We start from the raw sequence: 27,129 nt of genomic DNA, 5'->3' as shown, positions 1-27,129 counted from the left end.
CTCACTGGAGTGCCATGTGGCACACTGTGGGCCCCTCTTTTCCCCTGTCATGTCAAACTTTGAAGAGCTCTATCTTTCACATGTGAACTCAGTTTGATGAACCGTTCACACCTCCGCAATCAGGACGACGAGATCTACGCTCTGGTCCTAGGTCGAAGTCATTCTGAGCACTTTGATTTTTTGAGCCCTCTTTGCCCTGTGTATCTCTCCGGAGCCACCTAGATCATAGATCGAAGAAAGCCTTATATGGACTTAAGCAAGCTCGTAGAGCTTGGTACTCAAGATGAGACAAATATTTGTAGCAATAAGGATTCAGAAAGGGAAATGCAGACAATAATATCTGCATAAAGGAAGATCAAGACAATATGATCATCATTAAGTATACGTTGATGACATCATTTTTTGAAGTGATGATAGACTAAGTCAGAACTTTGCAAAATATATGCAGAATGAATTTGAAATGTTTTTGTTTGGGAGTTGACTTTCTTTTTGGGACTCAATATCTCAGTTAGATGGAAGCATTTTCATCACTCAAACCAAGTAGATCAAAGAAATGTTGAAGAAGTCCAAAATGGAAGATTGCAAACCTATGAGCACTTCTATGGTCACCAGATCAAGTTGAGTAAAGAAGATGAATCCAAGGAAGTGGATCAAAGACTTTGTAGATTAATGATTAGTAGGCTACTCTATGTGGCAGTGTCAAGACTAGATGTAATGTAAGAAATTGGACATGTTGCAAGATTTCAAACAACGCAATTCTAATTGTTTGACCGCTGAGTTTAGGTGCATTAAAGTCCAAGTTTCTGTCTTGATTTGGGGCTTGTTGAATCCGAGTTCTGCTAATAAGGAGGTTGAGTTCAAAAAAAAAAATTTGATGGAATATCTATTTTTGAGGAGGTCATGTTTGGGAAACCAAGTGCTTGTGTGAAGGACAAAGGGGCAGTAGCTAAAGGGAAAACATTCTTCAACTAATATTGACTAGTACAAGCTTTTGTGTTGATAAATCAAGGAATTGTTGCCTCCTTTCAGTTGGTGCTAATAAAACATGGAGTTGGCACTACCTTTCAGCAAGTGTTGATAAACCAAAGAGTTGTTGCTTCCTTTCCATTGGTGCTAATAAATTTTAATGTATTCTTTATATATATAAAGAAAAGCATTGTGTGGTTTTCTCCCAATTTGGGCTTCCACGTAAAAATATCTATGCTATGTATATTTATGTGCTTTGTTTTTATATCTACAAATACATTTACAAGTTTTTATTGTTAATGCTAATTCACCCCCTCTCAGTATTGCTAAATATTCCAATAGTGTAAAACTACACTTTTTGTGAAGCATTTGGCCTAATAAAAAAATGCAGATAATGTGTTATGTATAGCAACAAGACTTCTAAATAATGTGAAAGTGTAAACTTGATTTTTGGAGCACATATCAAGGAGAAATACAACTACCCAGATAGTGTGTTATGTATAGCAACAAGAATTCTAAATAATGTGAAATAGTGTAAGCTTGATTTTTGGAGCACATATCAAGGAGAAATACAACTCATATTGATTGGCAAATCATCTTTTCATCTTCCATGCAAAAAACATCTAACCTAATCTCATAACATGGCATGATTAGTAGAGAATACTAAAACTTTGGCTTATTGTTATTATTATGCATCTCAAATATATTGTTTGATTGCTAAAGTTGTAAAGCAAACCCTCCCTAATTTAAAAACCTTAGATTATACAAGGCATATAGTGAGAGGCCCAAGATAAAGTCTTTTAAAATACAATAAATCTACATGAGATGATAAATAAAGGAAATAAAAAAAATGTCTTGTGAATCATAGCAGCAACATACGAAGTCCTTAATGTTTTTGCTACCACCATCACGGGATCTCTGAAGCTTGAATAAGTTACCTAAACCAAGATTGAAGCCAGACAAGAAGAATGCCTAGGACTAATCAATTACTCTTTTTTTTTTTTCCAAGCATTTCCCATCTCAAGTTCGCGGGAGCCCCATCCCTCTTCATAGAGAGTGAATGCATTTCATTTTAGTCTATGTATCCATCGCTAAGATCTTGTTGAGGCTGTTTCACCCTCTCGTTTCAGACAATTTTAAAGCTTGTAAAATCTGGGGTACTTATTTTATTTTTGCACAAGGAATATTTAAGTTGCTATTTAGCTTTGATGAATTCTATACTTGGTTCAACCAAATGGAATCTTAAGCATGAATAAGTTATTTAAACCAAGATTGAAGCCCGAGGAGGGGTTCAATGCCTAGAATTGCTTTAAAAAAAAATTGAGTTAGCCTTCTGCATCTCCACCCTCCACTATTCTTTTCACTGTTTGCTTGTTTTTTTTTCAATTAGGTTTTTCTAGTCTTTTTGACAACAAGAATGCCTAGGACTTATCAATTACTCTTTTCTTCCAAGCATTTCCTATCTCATTTCAGGTTCGTGGGAGCCCCATCCCTGTTCATAGAGAGTGCATGCATTTCATTTTAGTTTCTGTGTCCATTGCTAAGATCTTGTCGAGGCTGTTTCACCCTCTCGTTTCAGACAATTTTAAAGCTTGTCAAATCTGGGGTACTTATTTATTTTTTCTCCACAACGAACTATTCAAGTTGCTATTTAGCTTTGATGAATTCTATACTTGGTTCAACCAAATAGAATCTTAAGCAGTGGGCTATTTTTTGGTTCATTTGATCTCAAACGCAATATTCCTTTAAATTCTTTGATGGTCTGTCCACATTTTCTTTTCTTTCATCTTTTAAAGTCATAGTTGATTCCAACCTTACATTATTTTGAAAGAAAGAAAAAATGTGTTGTGGGCAAACACTGATGATTAAACCTTGCAATTATCATTATTTTCTTTCTTTGCTTTTAATTATTGACATTGCATAGTCCTTTCTCAGGAAATTCTGTGCTTAAAGATATTAATCTTCTATTTTAGATCTTTATACGAGTTGAAAGATTGTGCTGGGGTTTGTCGCTTAGGGTTCATCCATTACATTCATCAAAAGATATTAAAAAAACATGAACCTAAAGAGAAGTGTCCCCTCTTTAAAAATGATGAGGGAGTTATAGGATCTTTTTCATGACCCCTCCAATGTTGGTCCTTTTTCCTTTGACAAGGAAAATATATTAACATCTCTTTGCTAAAATCAAATTCTCGATACTAGTCTAGTCCTCCGCTTTTATAGAGGATTATGCTTCACAGAATTCCATACTTCAATACCTCTTGTCAGAGGGTTAGGTTCATTCTAGCATTCATAACATCATAAGAAAAATTGGAAGAGAGTTTCTCCCAAACAATTCATATCATTTCATATATCAGTGCGCTGAAACTGGCCTTATCAACTCAACCCCCAAAGGGCCTAGAACGCATCACATTTCAACACACACTGTTAACATCTCTTTCTAGGTTGCAGCACGTTTCGAGGAAGCTTAATCTTCTATTCTTACTTCATTTAACATTATCTCCCCACATTTAGTTACTGCACAACCTAGAAAGAGATGTTGTTTAAGTCACAGATTAAGAAACCAAAATTTACAGTTATCACATACCTTTAAGAAATTAAGCCAAACACAGTCCAAAAAGGTTTATAGAAGCTCCTGTATTTGGAAGGCAAACTCATCATGATTAAAAGAAAAGTAATGGTCCATATTGTTTCTGAACTAACGAGTCAAAACTCTTGAATCCCTTTTTTCAGCAGTATACAATCCCAAATAATAAATATACAGTTGGTAAAAATTGGGAGGATGACTCGAAAGAATAAATAGATTTTTTTAATTTACAGTTGCTGCTATACTGACATCCAAGACAATCTACTGCACTTCAAGAAGCTATCCACCTCAAAATAAGCTATCAATGTCAACAAATCCAGCATCTGCAAACAGAAGATATATGTCAGCAAAGAAAACAATGGAATCTAGCATGCGGTATAGAAATGAGTATCCTTGACAAAACAATGACATTAAGTTACACAAAGGAATCAAAGCTATAATCAGTAAAACTGTATACTTAAAATAAAACAATTGACTTGAAAGTATAGTGAGTTGAGCACTTTACCTTAATCTTTTCTGTCAAAGGAAAACAAACAGCAGATAGTATATCAAGGGAAAAAGCATGTTCTTGATACGTGTATCCCTTACGAGAGTGACGAATCCATGCCATGTATGGGTTACATGGATGGAGATTTTACCAATGGCTTCAGAGAATCCATAATGCATGAAAATGACAGCCGCTGTCTTGGGTCACTGTAATAAATTCACAATGTCGTAAACTTGTTCTATTCAACCCCAGCAATATGATATATTACATTTTGTTCAAACAAGAGAACCAGCTTGCAAATGCCCCAATGTTCAAATAATTAAAACAATATAACACAAGTAGAATAGTAAATGACAAACATACTTAGCCCAACAAGACTCTATTATAGAAGCTATTGCAGGATTCATATCCTCCGGAATTGGAAGCCTCCTGTTTTGAAAACCAACAGCTCCAACAACCTGACCCAATCCATAAAGTCAAATTGCATATCACTAATTGTACAACGAACTAAATAATCAGATGTCACATATATTGATCACATGAGGAATTAAATAAACAGAAATCGTATATATTAAATTTTAACGCAACCAAAAATCTTGCCAACATAGTAGGGTAAAGTCCTATAATCCAGTTTGCATAGTTCTAGCAAAGTGAAAATGAAGTTGAAACCAAAAGTATCATTACCAACTTTTCACCAAGTCAGAGGAATTCAATTAAAATTGAATAAACTATATAGAGCATCTTAGTAGGATGAAACCTAAATCCACAGAAGACGAGCAGAACTTAAAATGAACTGAAAACACTTTGTTTGAAAATATTGAACATAGGTCGAGGTTGTTCCAATGAACCTGTGCTGGACTTAACCCACTCCAAGGTTGTTGCAGAGTGACAAGCTCCCACAGAATTACACCAAAACTATAGACATCAGATTTCTCATTTGATGGCTCATCACGGAGTACTTCAGGAGCCATCCATTCAGGCTGAAAGTAACATAAAAATAAATATTGAAAATACAGTTTGATCTATCTAACATTATATTGTCAAGAACACTGCATAACTACAGTATCTTACCGTTCCAGCTGCAGACTTGGAGGAAATGAATGTGTTTGCCTTTAACCGTGATAAGCCAAAATCACAAACCTGCATTCACCTGTAATATTTAATGGCCATTGCATGTATAAAGAAAAGAATCCTAAAAGGACTTGCATCTTGATTACTTGGATTGCTGCTAAACCAGGAGCTACCTTTCCTAGCTAAAAAAATACCAAATTGGATCTATAAGTTGACCTTCACTGTCCATGTCTTGTCAACCAGCAGATTAGGAGACTTGAGGTCTCGATGAACAATGGGAGGGTTAAGCCGATGCAAGTAATTTATTCCCTTGGCCTGGACACAAAATAATGAAATCGTTCAATAATTCTGCTAAATGAACTTTTTGGAGGCACATAATGTTAATTATTATTATCGCCAAACAAAACACTTTATTGAGACAAATAGCTGCCTGTGGACGGGACACTGTATGGAGATAAAACACTGCATGAGGCCAAACAAATACTATTTAACAATCTCAAAATCAATATCAGAACAAAAGAAATAAAATGCTTAGATACCAACCACATCAAGTGCCATACGTAAGCGACGTCTTTCATCCAGCAACTCCCTTGCACCTGCTCTATGAATAATACGGTACAAGCTACCCCTGATCCAGACACACGGTGACATTTAATCAGGATAATACTAGGTTAAATAATGCAGTCTTATGTAATGAAATCACAATAAAGAGAATCGCAATGTCACAGTACCTTGGTAAATACTCAGTCACTATTGACAAATTTGGATGCTTTGTTACAGCGCCCATGAAAAGAACAATATTTGGATGTCGCAAACGTTTCATGATAGCAACCTAAAATATTTTCCACAAATAAGTCATTACTAGCTAACATTTATCTTCATTTTGAAAATGAGCATAAAGCATTTGAAGGGGCGAAAAAAAAGAGTGAACACGCCCCAATTCAGATTAATGGCTGATTTGTATATTGTTGTGAACTCTAATGACAACATTTTAGGTTGAAGATAAAACCTGAATCAAATCAATGCCCTAAATTGTTCATGCACAGTAGGACTACACATAGCCCTCATATTCCCCAGGTTGATAGTACTAGAAGTCACAGCACTATACACCCATTCCTTATAGTAATTGGAGCCTTGTGATCACTCCTTGCAAACTTCTTGCACTATACTTCTCCAACCATCACATGATTTATAATCTTGACTGTCCTCTCTTTCAGACCTTATTTTTTTGAGAATTAAATGTAAACCCCCAATAAGACTAATAAGAATGTTGAGATATGGTAGCTTAGGAGGTCTTCTTCCATGTTTTGATGTCTATCATCGGGGGGCATTAAAGTTGTCCCTCTAAGAAATGAACTTTTTAATAAAAATTGATTTTATATTATAAAAGTGAGTTTTTGTACTTTATATCATAGAAAATGACTTTTGTAATTAATGACTTAAAAGTGCATTTAAAGAGAAAATTAAAATTATATGAAGTGTATTTTATGTGAAATTAAATGCTATCCCTAGATCTAATTTAATCTGAGCCATTGCAAAGGTGGTTAGAGAAGATAGGGTTAGGTCATTGAGATGAAAAGTATAAAAAAGGCTTTTAAGGGAGAAAGACCTCAGTGTGAGAGATTCACGAGTTCATTGAATGAAGAGAGAGGAGCTGAGAGGAAGAGAAGGTTAGCAAAGAAGGGCACAAACTTTGAGGAAAGCACACATCTCAAGGCAGAATCGTACAGCAGGAGGCCATAGAACAGCAGATCATACAACAACATTTAGGCACATTTTCCAAGAAAAATTTGTACACCATTAATTGTTGTACTAGACGGTACCTAAGTTACCAGAAATGCCTGAAGAAATTGTCGGAAATGTGGATCCCCATTTCCGAAATGGAAACGGATACGATCCTTGTCCGAAACGCCGTAAAAACGTTTTTGTGCCATTTCAAAAAATCGAAAACTTCGGATTCAGAATTGGATACGTTTCCAAGGGTTTTTAATTTTTTTTGGACCTATTTCCAGTTTTAAATCGTGATCGGAATCCACCCTTACAATGTTAAAACACATGAAAATTTGTTCAAAATTTTATACAAACAGAAAAAGATAGATGTTCAAAAATACAAACAGAAGGGTTTGATTAATGTCTTCATAAAGAGATTTATTTGAGCGATAATTTTCAGTTTGGTTAAGGTCTTGTTAATTGTCATTGATTTTGCTCTTGATTTCGTAGATCCCTCCAATATATTAAGTCATCTCTAGCCAATCTTTTGCCTGCATATAGTCAAGAGACCAAGTTGACATTGAGAAGATTGAAATGTTCAAATAGGTCTTGACAGAATATCCCAATGATCCCATGGACCTTTTAATTGTCATGCAAGGAAGGTAGATACCATCTGCCATGCATGACACATTCTTTGAAGGAGTTGGACCCAAAAGCACAAAGGTTGTAGCATTTCTAATTACATTACTAATGATGATGATAATATGTTGAATGTTATAATAAACACTAATGATGATGACAATGTTTATGCTGAATTGATGATGATGATTTGTTTATGTTGAATTCATGATGATGATTATGTATTTTTAGAGATAGACTCTAGATTCTAAAATATGAATGGTAATATATATATATATATATATATATATATATATATATATATATATATATATATGTCGTTTCATTGCTATATCGTATCCAGATTTTTTGAAAATTTGTCGTATCCGTTTCAAACCCCGTATCCATTTCAGTGCAACTTAGGACAGTACTTTTCAAGCACAAAAATCTTGGATTTTAGGCATAGAAAAAGGGAGGGTTGTGTTGACCATGCGTGTCAACGACTGCAAGATGCAGAGTACATGTCAACAGTCGAAAATTTGTCAAAGTCATCATCATCATACAACTTCCAGATTTATTTTAATCCCAAGTTTTGCAACCCTATGGGTCATCATTGTAAAAATTATTCTAGTATGTCTATGAAGCGATGTAAAAATATCTAGGCAAGCCTTTGATTCTTAGCAAAGAGTTTCACTCTAGGGAGTTTTTTTCCTCAACTAATTATTTGTGTTTTTTTACGCTTATAATTAGTAGAGTTTTTCTCCCACACATACCCCAAAGCTAGAGTAGGGCTTGATGGTAAAGTCTTGGGTGAGTCCTAGTGCTATTTACTAGATCATTTGTCAAGTGTCACAGAATTTGGTTATGTCTAAAGTTTATTTTCAATGTGTCAAATTTCCCCTTCTGATGGGCTATCTATGTAATATTTGATGTAAAAAGTGTTGTCTATAGAAGTTATAGGGGGTATGAGTACTTGATTTTACACCTCAGCTCCTAAACTTTCTATCTAGAGACACTTTGAAGGTGGAAAAATATGTTTAAATTGCAAAAATAATTTGCCAGAAAATTAATTAAAAAAAATGAGGATAAATTCTCTCCAAATGGAAAAATTATGGGAAAATTATTAGAAATTGATAAGGACCTTTTCCCAAAAAGGAATCAAGTCAAAAGATGAGAAAGGTCACACTTCCAAGGCAAAAAAGTCCCACAAAAAATTTGATGGTCTCCAAATGGAAAAATTATGGGAAAATTATTAGAAATTGATAAGGACCTTTTCCCAAAAAGGAATCAAGTCAAAAGATGAGAAAGGTCACACTTCCAAGGCAAAAAAGTCCCACAAAAAATTTGATGGGCTCGAAAGAATTATTTCCTCGAGAGAAATCAAACTTTTTGTTCTAGGTGGATATTTTGAATAAGGGTATTTCAAGAATTCTATTTTTTGAAGATTCTCCAGTGGTCCAAAGCCACCCAGAAGTCAAAGATTGGTCCATCTAGCTCAACAATCGAGGAATTCAATCTTCCGGAGATTTGTGCAGCAGTAGTCAAGGGATCAAATTATTTTGACAAGGATCAAGCCATGGATCAAGGGAACTAGCCGTTTTTCCACTTGGAGGGGCCTCATGCTCTCATTTTTTCTATATAAGCAAGTTATTTGCTCCTCATTGTATAATAATGAAATTATCAAAAGATCATTTGTATCTGTCAGGCCACGAGGTAACTCCTCAAATGGACTATGTTTATTCATTTAGATTATTCATAGTTATATACATGAGAGAGTGACTATTGGGTTTCACCTTCTGATGGCTCTTCCTTTTCCATTATTTACTATTTACATTATTTACAAATGTTCACCCAATGCACATGATTAGGTGTCAACATTCCCCCCCTTAATCTGAAGGAATGTTGGTGAGTCCAAACATTGTTCTGAATCTTTCAAGCTTTTCTCTTCCAAGCGCTTTGGTGAAGATGTCTGCAATTTTCTCATTAGTGGAACAAGGGTGTAGATAGATTGTCTTGGCCTCAACATGATGTCGAATCAAATGGTATTTTGTATTGATGTGCTTCGTTCGATCATGGAACTTTGGGTTCTTGGCCAACTTTATTGCAGAGGTGTTGTCAATCATGAGTGGAGTTGAATGTACTTGTTTTCCCTGCAAATCTCCCAAAAAATTTTTGAGCCACACAATTTCTTTTGTTGCTTCAGCTGCTGCCACATATTCTACCTCTGTTGTGGAATTTGCTGGCACTGATTGATTGCGTGATCTCCAGGAGACATCTCCTGATCCAAGACTCATAGCATAACCAGAAGTAGATACCCCAGTTTCTTTGTCTCCATCGAAGTCTGAATCAAAGTATCCAATCAAGCTGAAGTCGCCCCCCTGTGTATACTTGAGTCCAAAGTCTTGAGTTCCCTTCAAGTACTTCTTTTTTTGCAGCAAACCAATGTCCCTCACAAGGCTTTTGCATAAATCTAGAGAGGATTCCAACAACAAACGAAATGTTTGGTCTAGTATTAGTCAAGTAGTTGAGACTTCCTACAAGCTATCTATACTTTGTTGCCTCCTCAAATTATTTTCCTTCAATGGATGTGAGCTTTAAGTTTTGTTCCATTGGAGTAGTTAGAGGATTGCACTCAGCCATACCAAACCTGTTCAATAGATCTCCAATGCACTTCTTTTGAGAAAGGAATATAAACTTCGGATGTTGAGTTACTTCAATACCAAAATAGTAATGAACATAGCCCAAATTAGTCATTTCAAAACCTTTCCTCAATTCCTTCTTTATGGATGCAATGTAGCTCTCATTGTTCCCTGTCATCAAAAGATCATCTACATATACCACAAGATATACAAATGTTTTTCCTGTTAAAATTTGGGTACCAGAGAACAAGTGGTTCCTAAGGATCTTTGGCCTAGGGAAAAGTGTCCAAATTTATTTTTTACTTTTCTCCTAAAATGACTTTATAAGTGGTAAAGTCAATTTAATTTAAAAGTGACTTTATAAGTGGTAAAGTTACATTCTAATTTAAAGGTGACTTTATTAAACTCAATGAAGAATTAGAAAGTGAAAAAGTGACTATGGAAATAAAAGGCTAAGTGGGTCTTTATTTAAGTGGGTGAGTTAAAAAATAGAAAGTGAAAATTAAATGCACATTTATTCTCATCCATAGATCTAAATGAATTTTAGCGATTAGATCTCAGGGTAACCCAAAAGGTCATTTAGAGAATAAAAGGAGAAGAGAAAAAGATCAATTCATTCTTTCATGGGCATTTAAGAGAAAGAGAAGAAAGCGCAAGAAGAAAATTTCTTAGCAATGAGGAAGTGAAGGAGAGCAACAAGAAGACATTTCGGCAAATCTGGGCAACATTTATTGGCAAACATCCCAAGGCAAAACCATTCAGTAGGAGAAAAGCACAGATATAGAGGAGAGGGACAACAGCAAGGGCACGAATTTCAAGGCAGATTTGGGCACAAATTTCAAGGCAGTCGTACTGTTGAAATCCATATAGTCCATACAGCAAGTTCTAGGCACATTTTTCGAGGTTGATCGTACAACATTTAATGTTGTTTTATTGCTAGAAAATTTCTGTTTTGGCTGTTCGCTGATTGGCATGATTTTCAAGGCAGATTTCAAGCACGAAAATCGAGATAAGTTGTAATTTGTGGTTGCTAGAATTTTTATTGTGTATTTCAGTTTCTCTATAAAAGCATTTTCAAAAGTAAAGAAGAGCTCTCAAACTAGTTTTCCCGAAGAGTTGTAGGGGGTTTTTCCAGGGTCACATTGACCAAAAATCAGTGTTATTTTCTGTGTCGCTATCATAATTTCGTTGTGTTCTATTTCTACAATTTCAGCAGTTGTGAAATCTCTAAATTTGTGTTTTCAGAAAAATTTTGTCATTTCCAGATTTTAGAATTTTTATCATGCTTGGATTTAAAACTAAATGCATGGAGTGATAAGGAAAGCTGATAACCAAAGTGGGGGTTGAAATTTCTTCATGGTATCAGAGCTTAGTTGGTTGAAAAATGCAGTTTGGAATAGCAAAGTGAAAATTACAGCAAGCTGATTTTTACACAGAAAACAAAAACCTTTACTACAGATTTGAAAATTTCAGTTTGGTAAGAAAGTGAAACATGTCTTTGGGTTTGAGAGTTGAAGACAGGTTGGATGGGCAGAACAACTACAATGCATGGAAGGAGAGAATATAGAGCATCTTTGAGGAAGTAGAAGTATGGGGCATTATGGTAAATACCACACAGAACCCAGTAGTAGTACCTGCTGAGCCTGTACAGTTGGCAGCTGATTGAGAGAGGCAAAAATATTGATGCTAGAAGGAATCCAAGACCATGCAATTCCTCAAGTGAGAGGAAAGACTTATGCACATGAGATGTGGACAGCCTTGAGCAGTCTTTACCAGAACTCAAATGAAAACAAAAAAATGGTCCTAAAGAAGAAACTGAAGGCCATTAAAATGGCTAAGATTGACAGTGCTACAACATACCTCACAAAGATCACTTCAGTGAGAGATGAGTTGGCAGTCGTAGGTGAGATCATTGCACCCACTGAGTTGGTGAGGATTGCTTTGAATGGTCTTCTCAAGACTTGGGAGAATTTTGTGGATGGCATTGTTGGACGGGAAAACCTTCCCGATTGGGAGAGGCTGTGGGATGATTGCATTTAGAATGAGATCATAAAGAACCATCTTGAGGCAGCCAAATAGGTGGAGGAGGATGACAATGTGGCATTGTTAGCAAGAGGCAAGAAGGGCAGAGCAAAGAAGCAAGCTTCTAATAGTGGAGGCAAAGGCAAAGGTAAAGGCAAAGAACAAAACAAAGAGAATGACTATTCCAAAGTCAGATGTTGGAATTATCAAAAGTTGGGACACTATGCTGTTGTGTGTCCAAAGAAGAAGAACAAGAAAGGCAAAGACAAACCCATGGCAGCTTCTGCAGAGATAGAGAGCTTCTTAGAGAGCTTTGATTAGGGGTTTGGGTTCATAGCTTGTGAGGCCACTAGTGTAGGATCACCTGTCATACAGGTTCAGAGGGAGTGTGCATTCCTCGCTACTAGCAGAGCATCTTCTAGCATTTGGTATGTTGACAGTGGCGCTTCCTGCCACATGACAGGAGTGGGAGAGTATTTCTCAAAGCTTTCAGAGGGTGATACTGATATGGAGGTAGTACTTGGTGATGACAGCATTGTTAGAGCAATCGGTGTGGGGACATTGACATTTGATAGGGGACCCAAACCTCCCTTGAAAGTGTCGGATGTTCTATATGTGTCTGGAACGAAGAAGAACCTGATATCCATCTTCGCACTTGAGGACAGAGGGTATGATGTGTTGTTCAAGAGAGGGCAAGTGCTTATATATCCTAGGTGAACTCCAACTTCTTTAGCTAGAGAGATTGGTGTGCACCATGCCAAGGTGTACAAGTTCTCATTCCTGCCCTTGATGGCATTGAGTAGCAGCACCTGAGACAGGACAGACAATAGATCTAGTAGTTCAGAGTTGTGTGAGATTTGGCATCGCAGGATGGGGCACATGTATCATGGGGCCTTGAGTACATTGCAGGAGATCACCACTGGTGTGCCAGATTTCAGTTCTGATCACCTTGATGTAGGCAGAGGATGTGCTATGGGGAAGTTTGACAGATCCCCTTTTCCCAGTAGTGACAGTAGAGTGACCAGGATCCTTGACTTGATTCATACTGATGTGAGTGGTCGGATGTCTCATGTATCCTTGAGTGGCTATGAGTACTATGTTTTATTCATTGATGACCACTCCAGGAAGACCTGGATTTATTTCTTGAAGACTAAGAGTGAGGTCTTCAAGCGGTTTCAAGAGTTCAAAGCTCTTGTGGAGACCTAGACAGGTAGGAAGATCAAGGTCCTCAAGTCAGACAATGGAGGGGAGTATACCCTTGGTGAGTTTGTTGATTTTTGTGCTGAGGCAGGCATTAGAAGGGAGTTCACAGTTCCTTACAACCCCCAGCAAAATGGGGTTGCAGAGAGGAAGAACAGATCCATTGCAGGGGCTGCCAAAGCCATGCTTCATGATCAGGGGTTACCTTTATTTTTGTGGGCAGAGGCCTGCAACACTGCTGTGTACTTGCAGAACAAGATTCCACATTGTGCCTTGGGGAATGTGACTCCGGAGAAGACTTTTTCTGGGAAGAAGCCTGATGTTGGGCACTTTCGTATCTTTGGGTGCCTTACATATTTCTATGTCCCCAAGGAGAACAAGACCAAGTTAGAGCCCATTGTAGACAAGGGAATCTTTGTGGGTTATAGCGAGACCTCAAAAGCTCATTGGATTTATATTCCTGCGCAGAGGAAAGTGGTTGTGAGGCGGGATGTGAAGTTCGAGGAGGAGAGAGCTTTCAGGAGGTCACGGGAGTTAGAGTATCCAAAGTCACCAGACCCTCAAGAGCAGCTGAGTTAGTCACAGGGATCCAATGGTCAGGGATCAGGAGGTACATCGATTACAGTGTTAGGTCCATCAGTGAGCAGTGGCTCTTAGAGTCAGGTGGATGGTTCTTCAAGCAGCATGCAGGGCAATCCACAGAGCAGTTCACAGGGTAGTCCACTAATGGACAGTTCATACGGTACTTCAACATCTACATGCACAGATTTAGACATGAGGTCAGTTGGCAGGCCTTCAGGAGTTCATTGTTCTGATGATGATGAGGATTCTTTCACTCCGGTGGGAGAAGTATGCTCAGGGAAGAAGAAGCCCAAGTGGCTTCAAGATACCTTGCACGAGGTCACATCAGTTGTTGGGCCAAAGAGACAAGTTAGAGAGAGTAAACCACCTGAGCGGTTCTGTAGTTACATGGCATTGTTGACTCTGAGCCTTCTAGTTATGAGGAGGCAGCCAACCAATAAGTCTGGAGATAGGCCATGATGGAGGAGTATTCTTCTATTATGAAGAACGATGTTTGGAAAGTAGTGTCGAGGCCTGAAGGTAAACTAGTTGTTAATTCTAGATGGCTCTACAAGATAAAGCATGTTGCAGATGGCAGCGTTAAGAAGTTCATGGCTTGATTTGTGGTGAGAGGGTTCTCACAGGTAGAGGGACTTGACTATGAGGAGACCTTCGCTCCCGTAGCTCGGTATACATCTATTCGCTCCATTATATCGATTATAGCAGAGATGGTTTGGAAGATCCACCAGATGGATGTGAAGACCGCATTTCTCAATGGCTTCATTCAGGAGGAGGTTGATATTGAGCAGTCACAGGGCTTTGAGGTGCATGGGAAGGATTCCCATGTATGCAGATTCAAAAAGGCACTCTATGGCCTAAAGCAAGCTCCTAGAGCTTGGTACTCGAGGATTGATACATACTTGCAGCAGTTGGGTTTCACAAAGAGTGAGGCCGATCCAAACCTATACTTCATTGTGGTAGGTGAGGAACCTCTCATTTTGGTGTTGTATGTTGATGACTTGATCATCATTGGTGCAGAGAGACTCATTGAGGGTTGCAAGAGAGATCTTGCTTCAGAGTTTGAGATGAAGGATATCGGCTTGATGCATTATTTTCTGGAAATGGAGGTGTGGCAGGAGGAGGGGCATTTCTTCCTGGGACAAGGGAAGTACATTGTGGATATTCTTAGCAGATTTCACATGGAGGATTGCAAACCCATGTCTACACCTATGATCACTAATTGGAAGAAGCTTCACGGTTCTGATTCCGAGTTGGTGGATCCTACTCTATACAGACAGTTGATTGGTTGTTTTATGTATTTGGTCAACACTCGACTAGATATATGTTTTGCAGTTAACACTATGAGTCATTTCATGTGTGAGCCCGGGAGAGTGCATTGGGTGGCTGCAAAACACATTCTTCGTTACTTGCAGGGGACTGTGGATTTTGGTCTGGATTATAGACAAGGTGATGGAGTGAGACTGGCAAGGTACGCAGATTCAGATTGGGCAGGTTGTAATTCAGATAGGAAGAGTACTTTCGGGGGTTGTTTTGGGTTGGGTTCAACAATTGTGTCGTGGATCAACCGAAAGCAACAGTCAGTTGCATTGAGCTCAGCTGAGGCAGAGGATATGGCTGCTAGTTTGGCGAGTTGTGAGGCCATATGGCTTCGCAAGATGTTGTTTGGTCTATTTGGTCAGGCATTGAGACCTTCAGTAATTTATTGTGATAATCAGAGTTGCATAAAACTCATGGAGAATCCCGTTTTTCATGACAAGTCAAAGCATATTGAGATCAAGTATCACTTCATTAGAGACTATGTCCAAAAGGGAGCTGTCAAGCTTGAATACATTTCACAAATGAGCAAGTAGCGGACATTTTCACCAAAGCCTTACCACAGGGCAAGCATGTCTACTTCAGAGACAAGAGGGGAGTGGTGAGAAACACTTTACTCGGTAAGAGGGACTGTTAAAATTTGGGTACTAGAGGACAAGTGGTTCCCTAAGGCTTTTGATATTTGGCCTAGGGAAAAGTGTTCAAATTTATTTTTAACTTTTCTCCTAAAATGACTTTATAAGTGGTAAAGTCAATTTAATTTAAAAGTGACTTTATAGGTGGTAAAGTCACATTCTAATTTAAAAGTAACTTTATAAGTGGTAAAGTTACGTTCTAATTTAAAAGTGACTTTATTAAACTCAATGAAGAATTGGAAAATGAAAAAGTGACTATGGAAATAAAAGGGTATATGGGTCTTTATTTAAGTGGGTGAGTTAAAAAATAGAAAGTGAAAATTAAATGCACATTTATCTTATCCCTAGATCTAAATGAATCTCAGCCATTAGATTTTAAGGTAACCCAAAAGGTCATTTAGAGAATAAAAGGAGAAGAGAAGAGGAAAAGATCAATTCATTCTTTCATGAGCATTTTAGAGAAAGAGAAGAGAGAGCAAGGAGAAAATTTCTCAGCAATAAGGAAGTGAAGGAGAGCAGCAAAAAGACATTTTAGCAAATTTGGGCAACAATATTTATTGACACGCATCCCAAGGCAAAATTGTACAGTAGCAGAGGCACAAATATCGAGGAAGAGGGGCAACAAAAAATCAAGGAAGAGGGACAGCAGCAAGGGCACGAATTTCAAGGCAGATTTGGGCACAAATTTCGAGGCAATCGTATTGCTGAAATCCATACAGTCCGTACAGTCCATACAACAAGTTATGGGCATGTTTTTCGAGGCTGGCGGTCCAACATTTAATGTTGTTTTCTTACTGGAAAATTTATGTTTTGGCTGTTCACTGATTGGCACGATTTTCGATGCGGAGTTCAAGCACAAAAATCGAGATAAGTTGTAATTTGTGGTTGCTGGAATTTTTACTGTGTATTTCAGTTTCTCTGCAAAAGCATTTTCATAAATAAAGAAGAGTTCTCAAATTAGTTTCCTCCAAGAGTTGTAGGGGGTTTTTCCAGGGTCACATTGACAAAAAATCACTGTGTTATTTTCTGTGTGTGGCTGTCATAATTTTGTTGTGTTTTATTTCTGCAATTTCAACAATTGTGAAATCTCTAAATTTGTGTTTTCAAAAAAATTGTCATTTCAATATTTTAGAGTTTTTATCATGCATGGATTTAAAACTAAATGCATGGAGTGATAAGGAAAACTGATAACCAAAGTGAGGGTTGAAATTTCTTCATTTCCAACTTTCTTGACAAACAAAGTTGCATCATCAAGATCATAATGTTTGAAGTTGAGTTTCAGAAGATGCTCAGTTAACTTTTCATACCACGCTCGCGGTGTTTGCTTGAGGCCATACAAGGATTTCACAAGTTTGCATACTTTATGTTCATGTCCTTTCACAACAAGTCCTTCAGGCTGGGACATCAAAACATTCTTTTAGATCTCCATTCAAGAAAATAGTTTTTACATCCACTTGATGGACTTTCCAACCGTTCTGAGCTGCTAGGGCAAAGACTGTACGGATAGTAGCCCATTTTGCTATGGGGAAAAAATCTCCTCATAGTCGACCCCTTCCTTCTGTGCAAAACCTTTTGCCGCAAGCCTAGCTTTGTGCTTGTAAAGTGAGCTATCAGTTTTATACTTGTTCTTGTAGACCCACTTGCAGCCAATTGGTTTGGTTCCCAATGGAGGATCAACTAGCTTCCAAGTGTCATTCTTTATCAAGGCATCATACTCCTTTTGCATCGCTTCTTTGCATTCATCATGAGAAGCAACTTCTTTGAAGGAAGTTCGTTCAAAATCTGTAGACAAATTCAGTTCACAATCATAAAAAACATCCATATCAACAGGTGAATCAGAATCATCTACATCACCTCCATTTTGCCTGGTTGAATTTCCTGTTCTTGTCTTTCCAACTTCATCAGGATGAACACTTTCAAGTGTCTTTGTCCTCCACTTTGGGGGACCTTTTTGAGATGGTCCAGGCTGCTCAATTGAATGAGTTGGGACTAAATCAAGATTGACTCTCCCAATTTTGTCAATCACATCACTCAAAGTATCATCAGTGGTTGGAGTTTCAAGTGGGGTAGAGAGTGCTTCAGAAGAAGATTCCACAGATTGATCCAGTATAGGAATCCCCCCTTCAAGATGTGGACTTTGATTATCAAATTCTTGAAATGATTTTGCATTTGCGAATCTATCCAAGCAATCAAGTTGCCGCTCAACAACATTGTCAGCTTTGGAAGATTCAAAAAAGATTACATCTCTAGATACAACAAAAATTTTATTAACTTCATCATAGAGATGGTATGCTTTGGAAGTGTTTGAATACCCCAAGAAGATACATTTACGACTCCTTGCACCAAGTTTGTTTCTATGTACTTTTGGTATCAAAGCATAGCAGGTGGAACCAAAGACCCTGAGATGCTTTACCGAAGGAATGTAGCCATACCACATTTCATAAGGAGTCTTGTTTCTAATAGCATTAGATGGACATCTATTCTTTACATATATGGCACATAGAACTGCATCAACCCAAAACATCAATTTTACAATCTTGAAAAACATCATGGAACGTACCATATTTAAAATTGTCTTATTCATTTTTTCAGCTACTCCGTTTTGTTGGGGGTTATAAGGCACAATTGTTTTATGTTTGATCCCATGTTGGCGAAGATAGTTTTCAAATTCTTTTGAAGTGTATTCTTTTCCATTATTAGTGCGAATAGAGCCAATATGAGATTGTGCATCATTTTCAATCCATGTATAAAAGTTCTTGAATGTTTGAAAGGCATTAGATTTGTTCTTCAATAAATAAACCCAACACATTCTGTGTAGTCATCAATAAATGTCATCATATATTTATTTCCATTTGCAAAAGGAACAGGCATTGGACTGCATAAATCTGAATGAATGAGTTCAAGTTTTCTATGTGCTCTAGAATGTGAATCATGAAAAGACTGTTTGCTATGCTTTCCTAGAATGCAAGCATCACATTGCTTAAGTTTCCTAGGAATTGTAGGCAAACCAGTAACACCATTTTTCTTCAACAAGCGAAGGTTGTCATAGTTCAAGTGTCCAAATCTAGCATGCCATAATAGACTTGATGGAAATGTACCTTCATCATAATGAGAATTGTATGAGAAATTTTGTGCACGAGCAGAGGTACCTTGCAGCTTGAGAAGCCTTTCTTCTTCTATCCCTATCATGACAAGTGAGTGATCTGATGCTTTTCTCACCTCAACCTTGCCATCAAATATATGAATGGAGTGTCCTTGTTGGCGGATGTGGACCAAGGATAGCAAGTTTTTCCTCAGTTGTGGGAGATATAAAACATGATGCAAAAGAAAGTCTGGAAGACCAGGCAATTTGAGCCTGATTGTGCCAAACCCTGATGGCTTGAGTTTTGATTTGTCTGCAAAGTATACTGCTCCATCAACATTGTCAGTAAATTCTTCAAAAAAATCTCTTCTAAAAGTCGTGGCAGGTTGCTCCTGAATCAAGCAACCAATCATTTTTCCAAGAAGCAAGTGAAGCATTAAACAAGTCTTCATTTACTCCAATATTACAATGTGCCACAACATAGTGAGTGGATTCATGTGCTTTACCTTTCTCTTTGTCATTGGTTTTACCTTTGGGTTGATTTCTTTCCAGCTCAATTCTATCCCAAGGAAACTTGCATGTGGATGCATCATGTGATCCAATGCGAATCAGACTTTTCTCCTTGAGAGAGTCTACCCCCTGCCTCTGAAATTTATTCTTCCTCTTCCGCTTTGACCACCTCTTCCTCTTCCTCTTTGAGCACCTCTTCCTCTGGAAGAATCTTGAGCATGATTCTTCTCTCTATGTGCAAGACATACAACTTCAAAAGATTGAGGAGCTGTCTTTTTCCCAAAAGCTTTCTCTCTCCCAGCAAATTTATTTACAAGGGAGTCAAAGGTAATTTCTTTGAGGTTTCCATTTGCTTGCAATGACTCAAGATAATTTGAATAAGTGGGATAAAATGCCTTGACAAAAGCCATCAAAGGAATGTCTAGTTCAAAATTAGTGATTTTGATATCATGCATAATAGATTTTACTTTTGATGCAAGAGCAAGAGGATCATCATTTTGTAATTCAAGACTGAACAATTCAATCATCAATTGGACAACTTCAAGCGCAGAGTGTGAGTAATAGAGTTCCTTCAATTTTTGTAAGGCTTCAAAAGCATTCGAAAATGGTGAAATATGGCTTCTCACCTCTTCATTTACAGAGGTTGCAATCAAAGCACAAGCCTCATTGTTCTTGTTTTCCCAAATGGTGAATTCCTTATCTGAGGTAGGCTTTGTTGGTTTATTGTCTCCTTCTCCAACACAAACTCCTTTCCACAACTCATTAAAAATGGGAGTGTGTTTAATCTTCCGCGACCATTCTAGATAGTTCTCCTTCCCAGTAAGAACCACTCCCACAATAGATATCAATGGATGCATTGTAAAATCTGTGTACTATAAAAAAATACTTTTGCTGCCAATAAAATATAAGAAATTGCACTTCTGGTTGTAATTTTGTAAAAAAAAATTACAATTCTGATATATATATATATATATATATATATAATGTAGAGGTTTATATGGGGGAGGGTTATATGAGGGAGGTTTATATGGGTGAGGTTTTATATGGGAGAGGGTTATATGAGTGGGGTTTTAATGGGGGAGGGTGTATCTATCACGCCTTCTGGGATACAGTCAACACCGCCATGATTAATAATGTGAGTGCTCGGCCTAGTGAGTTTGAGACCCAGCGACTCCATTATATGAAAAGGTCATATGAGCAGACGTCGCCTTTCTCATGCCACTCCAATGGAATTCAATGCATCGATTCCACCGTTAATTATGACGTCATGCTCCATCAAACAAAGCCAGGTCATTTCGCTATGATACCATTCCGCAGCGCCACTTTGATACCATGCATCATACCACAATGTTAACACACCAACACTCTAGAGCTCATGTTTGAGCGACGCCACCACCAGAACGAGGTCTCGGTTTCCACACGACCACGCAGGGGCTTGACAAGTCTCGGCGCTCGACGGTGAAGTGGTATGGGGAGACAAGTCGTTTACCCAACAATGTTCAGGCATGGAATAGAAAATGCATATGACAGTGTATGGAAGATGGGTTCAGGCCTCAGGAGCATGTCAGAGGTGTCAGTTCTGCAAAATAAGCAGAACATAGGCAGGAGGGAGTTACAAGGGCATAAAGGGAAGCTAAAAATGGTGTTGCCTCTGATACCATGTCAAGCCAGGAGGTAACTCCTCAAATGAACTATGTTTATTCATTTAAATTGTTCATAGTTATATACATGAGGGAGTGACTCTTGGGTTTCACCTCCCGATCACTCTTCCTTTTCCATTATTTATTATTTACATTATTTACAAATGTTCACCCAATCCCCATGAGTAGGTGCCAACAGTATCGAGCTCTAAGTCAAGCTTTATTGTTGTAATATTTTTCTGGAAATAATAAAGAAGTCTTTGGGGTTTATACATGGTGGTGTTCCTCTTCTGCTTCTTGTGGGTAATATTTTTTTAAATCGTGTTCTAAATGCTCCATTGAATTAAATTTTATAAGTTATTATTTCATTAGCCAGTTGTTGGATTCACTATTTGCACAAGTATCTTCCATTAGTTATTGGGTGTAAAAAAGCATTCTAATTCAATTGATCTAGCAGGTATTTCTAGATTTTCAAATTTATTGTGTTATCTAACCCCTATTAATTTAATAACTTGATCTTAAGTGTGTAGAGATCTTTTATGTTGAGATATTGGACCAGCCAACTCCCAAGACAAGAAAGCTTAAGAGCCCATTTTGTTAAATTTCAAAGACTTATCTAATTATTTGTTTTGCAGAGATCTTGGCTATGGCCCATTTATAAAAATTATTTCACTCATTTATCTCTATTTACTTGTGCGTTAAATGAATAAATCTGCTAATAACGACCATCAATCATTGTAAATTTTGTAAATAATTTTTGTAGATATTTCTTTAACCCTTGCGTATATTTTCTATCTATATCCATTGGGGTTTAGCTTGATTTTCTTGCAGATATGAAGAAGACATCTAGGGTTTCTCATTTGATTTGGTTTGCAAGTGGATCTATCTCAAGATCAAAGGGAAATCAATTTATTGAAGGATCTAGCCTCCACCTAGCATAGACGGTTAGGGTTTCTAGCTCAACGTTTCATCTTTTGGAGGGTTATCTAGCTTTTTGACCTCCTTCTTCAGGGTTGCAAGAATCTGGGCCTCTCTTCTAGGCCTCCAAGAGGATTCGATTCACCATTTTGTGGCTCCAATCTTCAAAAGAAATTTCTCTAAGGGAGCCGCAATAGTTTGAAGTCCTCCTATCACTTTAGAATTTGATTTTTGGGAAGGATATTAATTTTAAAATTTAGTAAATAAATTTTACTAACTATTTCTAACTATTTCTCCATTTTCTCATTGAAGATCTAACATGTGTTTGATTTTGATTGATAGACACATTTTTGTGGCTCAAGTTCTTATTATAAGTCTTATTTTGGCTAGCTGCTAACCTTTTGGCTCATTTCTAGCCTAGCCATAGCCCCTTGGAGCCTGTTTACCCTAGTCACATGCCTCCAAGGGATTTTAAAATTTGTCTCTGATTTTGAATACTAACCCTTGATGTTTTTGCAAGCATATATTTGCATTTTAAAAGGGTTTTATCTCTTTTTTTTGGGCTTAGGATTAGCCTCTTGGAGCTGTCACTTAAGACAAAGTTTTGAGGGGTAGCCACTAAGCCTTGAGGCTTCTTTCATCCTAACCGTGACGTTTTGAGAGGGCCACATACCTTCGGATATAAAGCGATTCTATTTGGAGGGTTTTCACATTAATTTGATGAGTTAAAAGGCTTAGAAACACATAATTTGTCACATAAATTTAATAAAAATTTCTAGCCCTTTTCCTTGGTAGGTCGTGGGCTTTGAGGTTTGATCCATCAAGGGCATGGGGTTTCTTGAGGTCTAGTGCAAGGGATTTTATCATTGAAGCTTATTATCTATCATCTCTCATCTTTGACATTTGGTGACTTTGGAAGTAGTTGTTTGTTGTAGAAGTGCTCCTCATATTTGTAATCTCCTCAAGGTTTTGGAAGAGCCTTTCTCATTGTCTAAAAGGGATTCCTCTTCATTGTGAAGTTAATAATAAAATTGCTCATCTTGCTTGAAGTGAGCATGGGATTCAATCCCATGGTATCCCCCTCTGTTGGAAAATGTAACTAGGTTCGGTCTTCATTAATGTATTTGAGTCATCATGAAATGTACTTGTCAAAAGAATAAAGAATATAATTTTTATTATTGTAACAATGACTTATTAAAGCATGGGTTTCGTGCTTGCGTCATCATTATATTAGACAAAGTCCCCATTGTGGACTCCCAGGATTAATATTGAGTTTATAGAGTCATTGTATATTCAAAGAAACCCTTCTTGGGCTTTTGAATCATGTAAAAAGGTTTAGTATTGAGTCAAATATAATTTATGTATCCTCCACACCAAGTCGGCTTAGAAGAGATCAAGTCGGCCTAAAGACACTAATTCGACCTCACTTGGAGCCTATAAATAGAAGCAAGTCGAATTCTTTTGGAACATCTCATCTCAAGCTAATTCGATATCTCAAGAGAAGCTAGATAAGTGCGAAGTAGGTCGAAGTGGGTCTAAGGAAGCTAAAGAAAGTGCGAATTAGGTGGAGTATAAGGAGAAGAAGAAAATCAGGCTAGAAACACTCCCAATGCTGAAGCTCCCTCTGTCACTGACAAGTGCTCCCTCTCTGACCTCTGCGCTGCTGCAACAACTCTGTGCATCTCGCACTGTTGCCTCACGTTGTCCTGGGACTCTTACACTGTAGCTCCCTCTGTCGCTCCATCCGCGTCCGTCTCTACCGACATCCGCCAGTCTTGCTACTCCTCTTTGGGGCTCTCGTAGCAAGGTATAATCCAATAGGTTGGGTACCTCGAGGATCCTGCCCCTCATCACCTGTAGTCCATCTGACTATAGCTCGATGTCTCCCCACTTCCGCTCAAGTGGCGTGTGAGCACTCATGGCACAGTCATCATCTGTCTCCAATTCCTTCTCCGCCCTTGTTGGCACAACCTTAGTCTCAGAAGCCTCTCCTTTGCTCTTCTTTCTCAGACACTGGCTCGCATAGTGACCCAGTTCCCCACAGTTGAAGCATTTGACCTTGGAGAGGTCCTTCTTCCATTTCTCTTGCTTTCCCTCAGATGCTAGAGCAGCATCCTCCTCTTCCTCCTTGACTTTGATGCCCTTGCCGTTGCTTCCCGCCTTGCTTAGCCTTCTGATTTCTTCTTGGCGAAAAGCCACCCACATTTCCTCCCAATCGAGAAGGGTTGCCCTACCCAGTATGCTCTGGAGAAACACCTCCCAGTCTTCTGAGACTGCATTTAGGGATGTTCTCACCATCAATTCTTGATCTGACGTGGCCCCTATGGAAGTTATCGAATCCCGAATCTCCTTCAATCGACCGAAGAAGGTGTCGATCTGTTCTCCCTTCTGCATCTGGTATGACCACAACTGATTTTCTAGTAGGATCTTCCTCTGCACGGAAGTACGCTGATACAACTTCCTCAGGGCCTCCCACATCTCATTTGTCATATTCTTCTCGACAATGTGTGGTACTACATGGTCCTTGAACCCGTCAAGGATGATGCTCTTGGCCCTCACCATTGCATCCTCGTACTTATCATTATCAGTCGAGTCAACTGGGACCGCTATTGTCCTCAAGGCAAATTGCTTGAGACGATTGTTGTTTAGAATGGATAAGATTCTAGCCTTCCAGACTACGAAGTTTGAGGCTCCGTCCAGTTTGTCCTGGCCTGTTCACTACCACCTCGCTGCTCCTCTACTTCCCTCCTGGAAGTTCTCAGTGTGACTCCCTCTGAGCCTCAATTTCCCTCCTGGAAATCCCTCTGCCAATGTCGAGATGCCCCCACTTCGATCCTTAGTGCAGCTGCACCACTGATCCAAATTTCTTGGCTAGAAATCCTCGGTAGCAACTCCCTCCTCCTTGGTCTTTCCCTGTTAGGTATTGTTCTGACTACAGTACCCACCAACTTCACTCTGCAACTTACCCACAGCCTCCTAAGCCCCGACATACTGAAGGTTATAGATTCTAGGCTCTGCGCAATCCCGACACCAGCAAAATTCGCAGCTCCTGGCCACGGGCATCAATCCTTCCTGAATGAGAAAGATGACCGGGCATTTCGTACGTCGAGTCTACTCCCCTCTACCACTGCGCTGATCCTCTTCTTGGCTCAAACTTGATGAAGTAGGCACTGCGTCACCCCTTCCTTACTGCTTCTTTGCTAGGAACAACTTCTATCACTTGGGACAACTATTTTCTGTTGTTGTTGCTCTGCTCGGCTGATGTCCTCAGTTCTCCTGTGATCTGCAACCACGCTCCGATACCATGTTCCAATTTCTAAGTCTAACTGTTAGAAACCCTTCATGTACTTTTCTGATTTATTTCTGCCTACTTGTTCTAATTAATTAACAAGTTATTTACCATGTAAATACTAAAAATAAATACAAGTACATGCTCAACACATTACAGATCATCAACTGAAGGAACAAAACAAGCACACAAGTGACACCGTTGTTTTTGGACCAATGTCCCTGAAAAAACCCAATGCGGTAAAAACCGGTGCAACTATCTGAGGGTTTTATTATTATGCAGTTTCTGAACACAGTATGGGTGCCAAAACCAGCTCACCCAATAGAGAATAATCTCGGCAGTAGTACCTCTCTACTTGGAAGCAGATATTCCGGCTAAAACCACAAATAAACACTCTGACAACTCCCAGCTCCAATCTGCCCCATGGAAACCCCAGCGTCAGCCTCTAGGGATTGCATCAGCCCTTTCTGGCCTAGCGTCTGCCTAGCATCACCCTAGCTTGCCCTACGTCAGCCTCTGGAGGCACTACATCAGCCCTTAGAGCCTTTGTGTCACCCATGTTGGCTCTTTGAGGCACTGCACAGCTCCTGGCTGGCTCTGTGTGAGTCCTTGCTAGCTCTGCGTCCCTCTCTCCCGGCTTCTTCATTGATCCTCCTGGTACTATCACTGCCTCTCTGCTTCTGTATTCACTGCCCCTGCGCTGCAACTTTGATCACTCTTTCGACTTCCTCAGCAAACCCTGCCCTAGAAAATCGAAATCTTGATCAACTCGGTGTGTTCTCCAAGTGACCCTCAAGCCTCCTTTTATACTTTTCTCGTTGACAATTCAATGGCCGAGATTAAGTCCCTAATCAACGACTAAGATTAACTCTGGTTTGATCCATGACTTTTGGACCCTTCTAACACAGTTTTATATTAATTCACATTAGTATTTTATTTTCCCTAAGTTTAGACTTAGGGACTCCATTAAAAATATTAATTATTTTAATATCTCCCAAACTGTTTAGAATTTGCCCAAACCATTTTTGGGTATTGGAGATCTCATGTGCTTTAGCCTCTCCACCAATTTTCGTGGCTAAAGCACATCCAATGCTACCCCAAATCAACACCGTAGAGGCTGACGCTGGGCTTCAAAGGCAGTGCTAGGGAGATTTTGTGGGGCAGACTAAGAGCAACTCAACCAGGAGAGGTTGACGCAGTTCCAGAGCAGTGCTTGTAGCAGCTTTCGCTGTCTATCACAAGGAACAGTTAGAGTCACTGTGAGGTTGATCATCTGATTGCTGATTTGTCGGAATATCTGTCTCCGGATAGAGGTACTACTGCCGAGGACATTCTCTGTTGGATGAGCCAATTCCGGCACCCTAGTTGTATTCATGAAATCTGCTTAATAATAAAAACCCTCATATATGCTGCACCGGTTTTGCCCCATTAGGTTTCTCCGAAGATGATTGTCCAAAAATAACGGTGTCCCTTGTGTTATTGTTTCTGCTTACTTGAGTGCAAGATCTGTATATCTGTGAAGGTTGCATTTGTGTTTACTTCGATGTTTATGCAATTAAATAACTTGTTAATGTAAAGAACAAGTAGGAGATAGTAAACCAGAAATTGCAATAGCGGTTTCTAATGTGTTAAATTCAAAAATCTTCACATGGTATCAGAGGCGACTGAAAACACCAGCGGAAAAAATCTGAGAATTTGCAGCAGAGAAGCAGTTGTCCCGAGAGACAACGTTGTTCCAAAGCTGAAGAGGTGAGAGGAGGAGTGACGCAGTGTAGAGAGTGTAACGCAGAGGCTCACACAGTGCTTGCGTCAGCATTCTGAGTCGAGAAAGGAAGACACAATAGCTGGGAGGAGCCCAC

At 38.7% G+C, this 27,129-nt stretch overlaps 1 protein-coding gene across 4 annotated transcripts in view; it reads right to left on the bottom strand.

The window, feature by feature from the left end:
* Positions 1–3,267: 3,267 nt before the first annotated feature.
* The window catches only part of LOC149146182 (serine/threonine-protein kinase CTR1-like), a 250,760-nt gene continuing 226,898 nt past the window's right edge, over positions 3,268–27,129 (bottom strand). Inside the window, exons 10-17 of one of the 4 annotated variants that reach the window (XM_089448644.1) lie at positions 5,843–5,943; positions 5,655–5,739; positions 5,328–5,426; positions 5,112–5,180; positions 4,889–5,020; positions 4,404–4,498; positions 4,059–4,246; positions 3,268–3,876 (exon numbers count right to left, since the gene is read on the bottom strand). In XM_089448644.1, coding sequence (XP_089304770.1) covers positions 4,171–4,246; positions 4,404–4,498; positions 4,889–5,020; positions 5,112–5,180; positions 5,328–5,426; positions 5,655–5,739; positions 5,843–5,943 — 657 coding nt within the window. In that variant the 3' untranslated portion in view covers positions 3,268–3,876; positions 4,059–4,170. Of the gene's footprint in view, positions 3,877–4,058; positions 4,247–4,403; positions 4,499–4,888; positions 5,021–5,111; positions 5,181–5,284; positions 5,427–5,654; positions 5,740–5,842; positions 5,944–27,129 lie in introns of those variants that run through there. The other 3 variants (XM_089448645.1, XM_089448648.1, XM_089448646.1) reach the window with 3 other exon arrangements.

Source organism: Pinus tabuliformis, chromosome X (genome assembly GCF_031772625.1).
Source record: "Pinus tabuliformis cultivar Carrire ecotype Pingquan chromosome X, CPIR1, whole genome shotgun sequence".
NCBI classification, from domain to species: Eukaryota; Viridiplantae; Streptophyta; class Pinopsida; order Pinales; family Pinaceae; genus Pinus; species Pinus tabuliformis.
The sequence above is the reverse complement of the archived record's forward strand: the minus strand, read 5'-3'. Positions and strand labels throughout refer to the sequence as shown.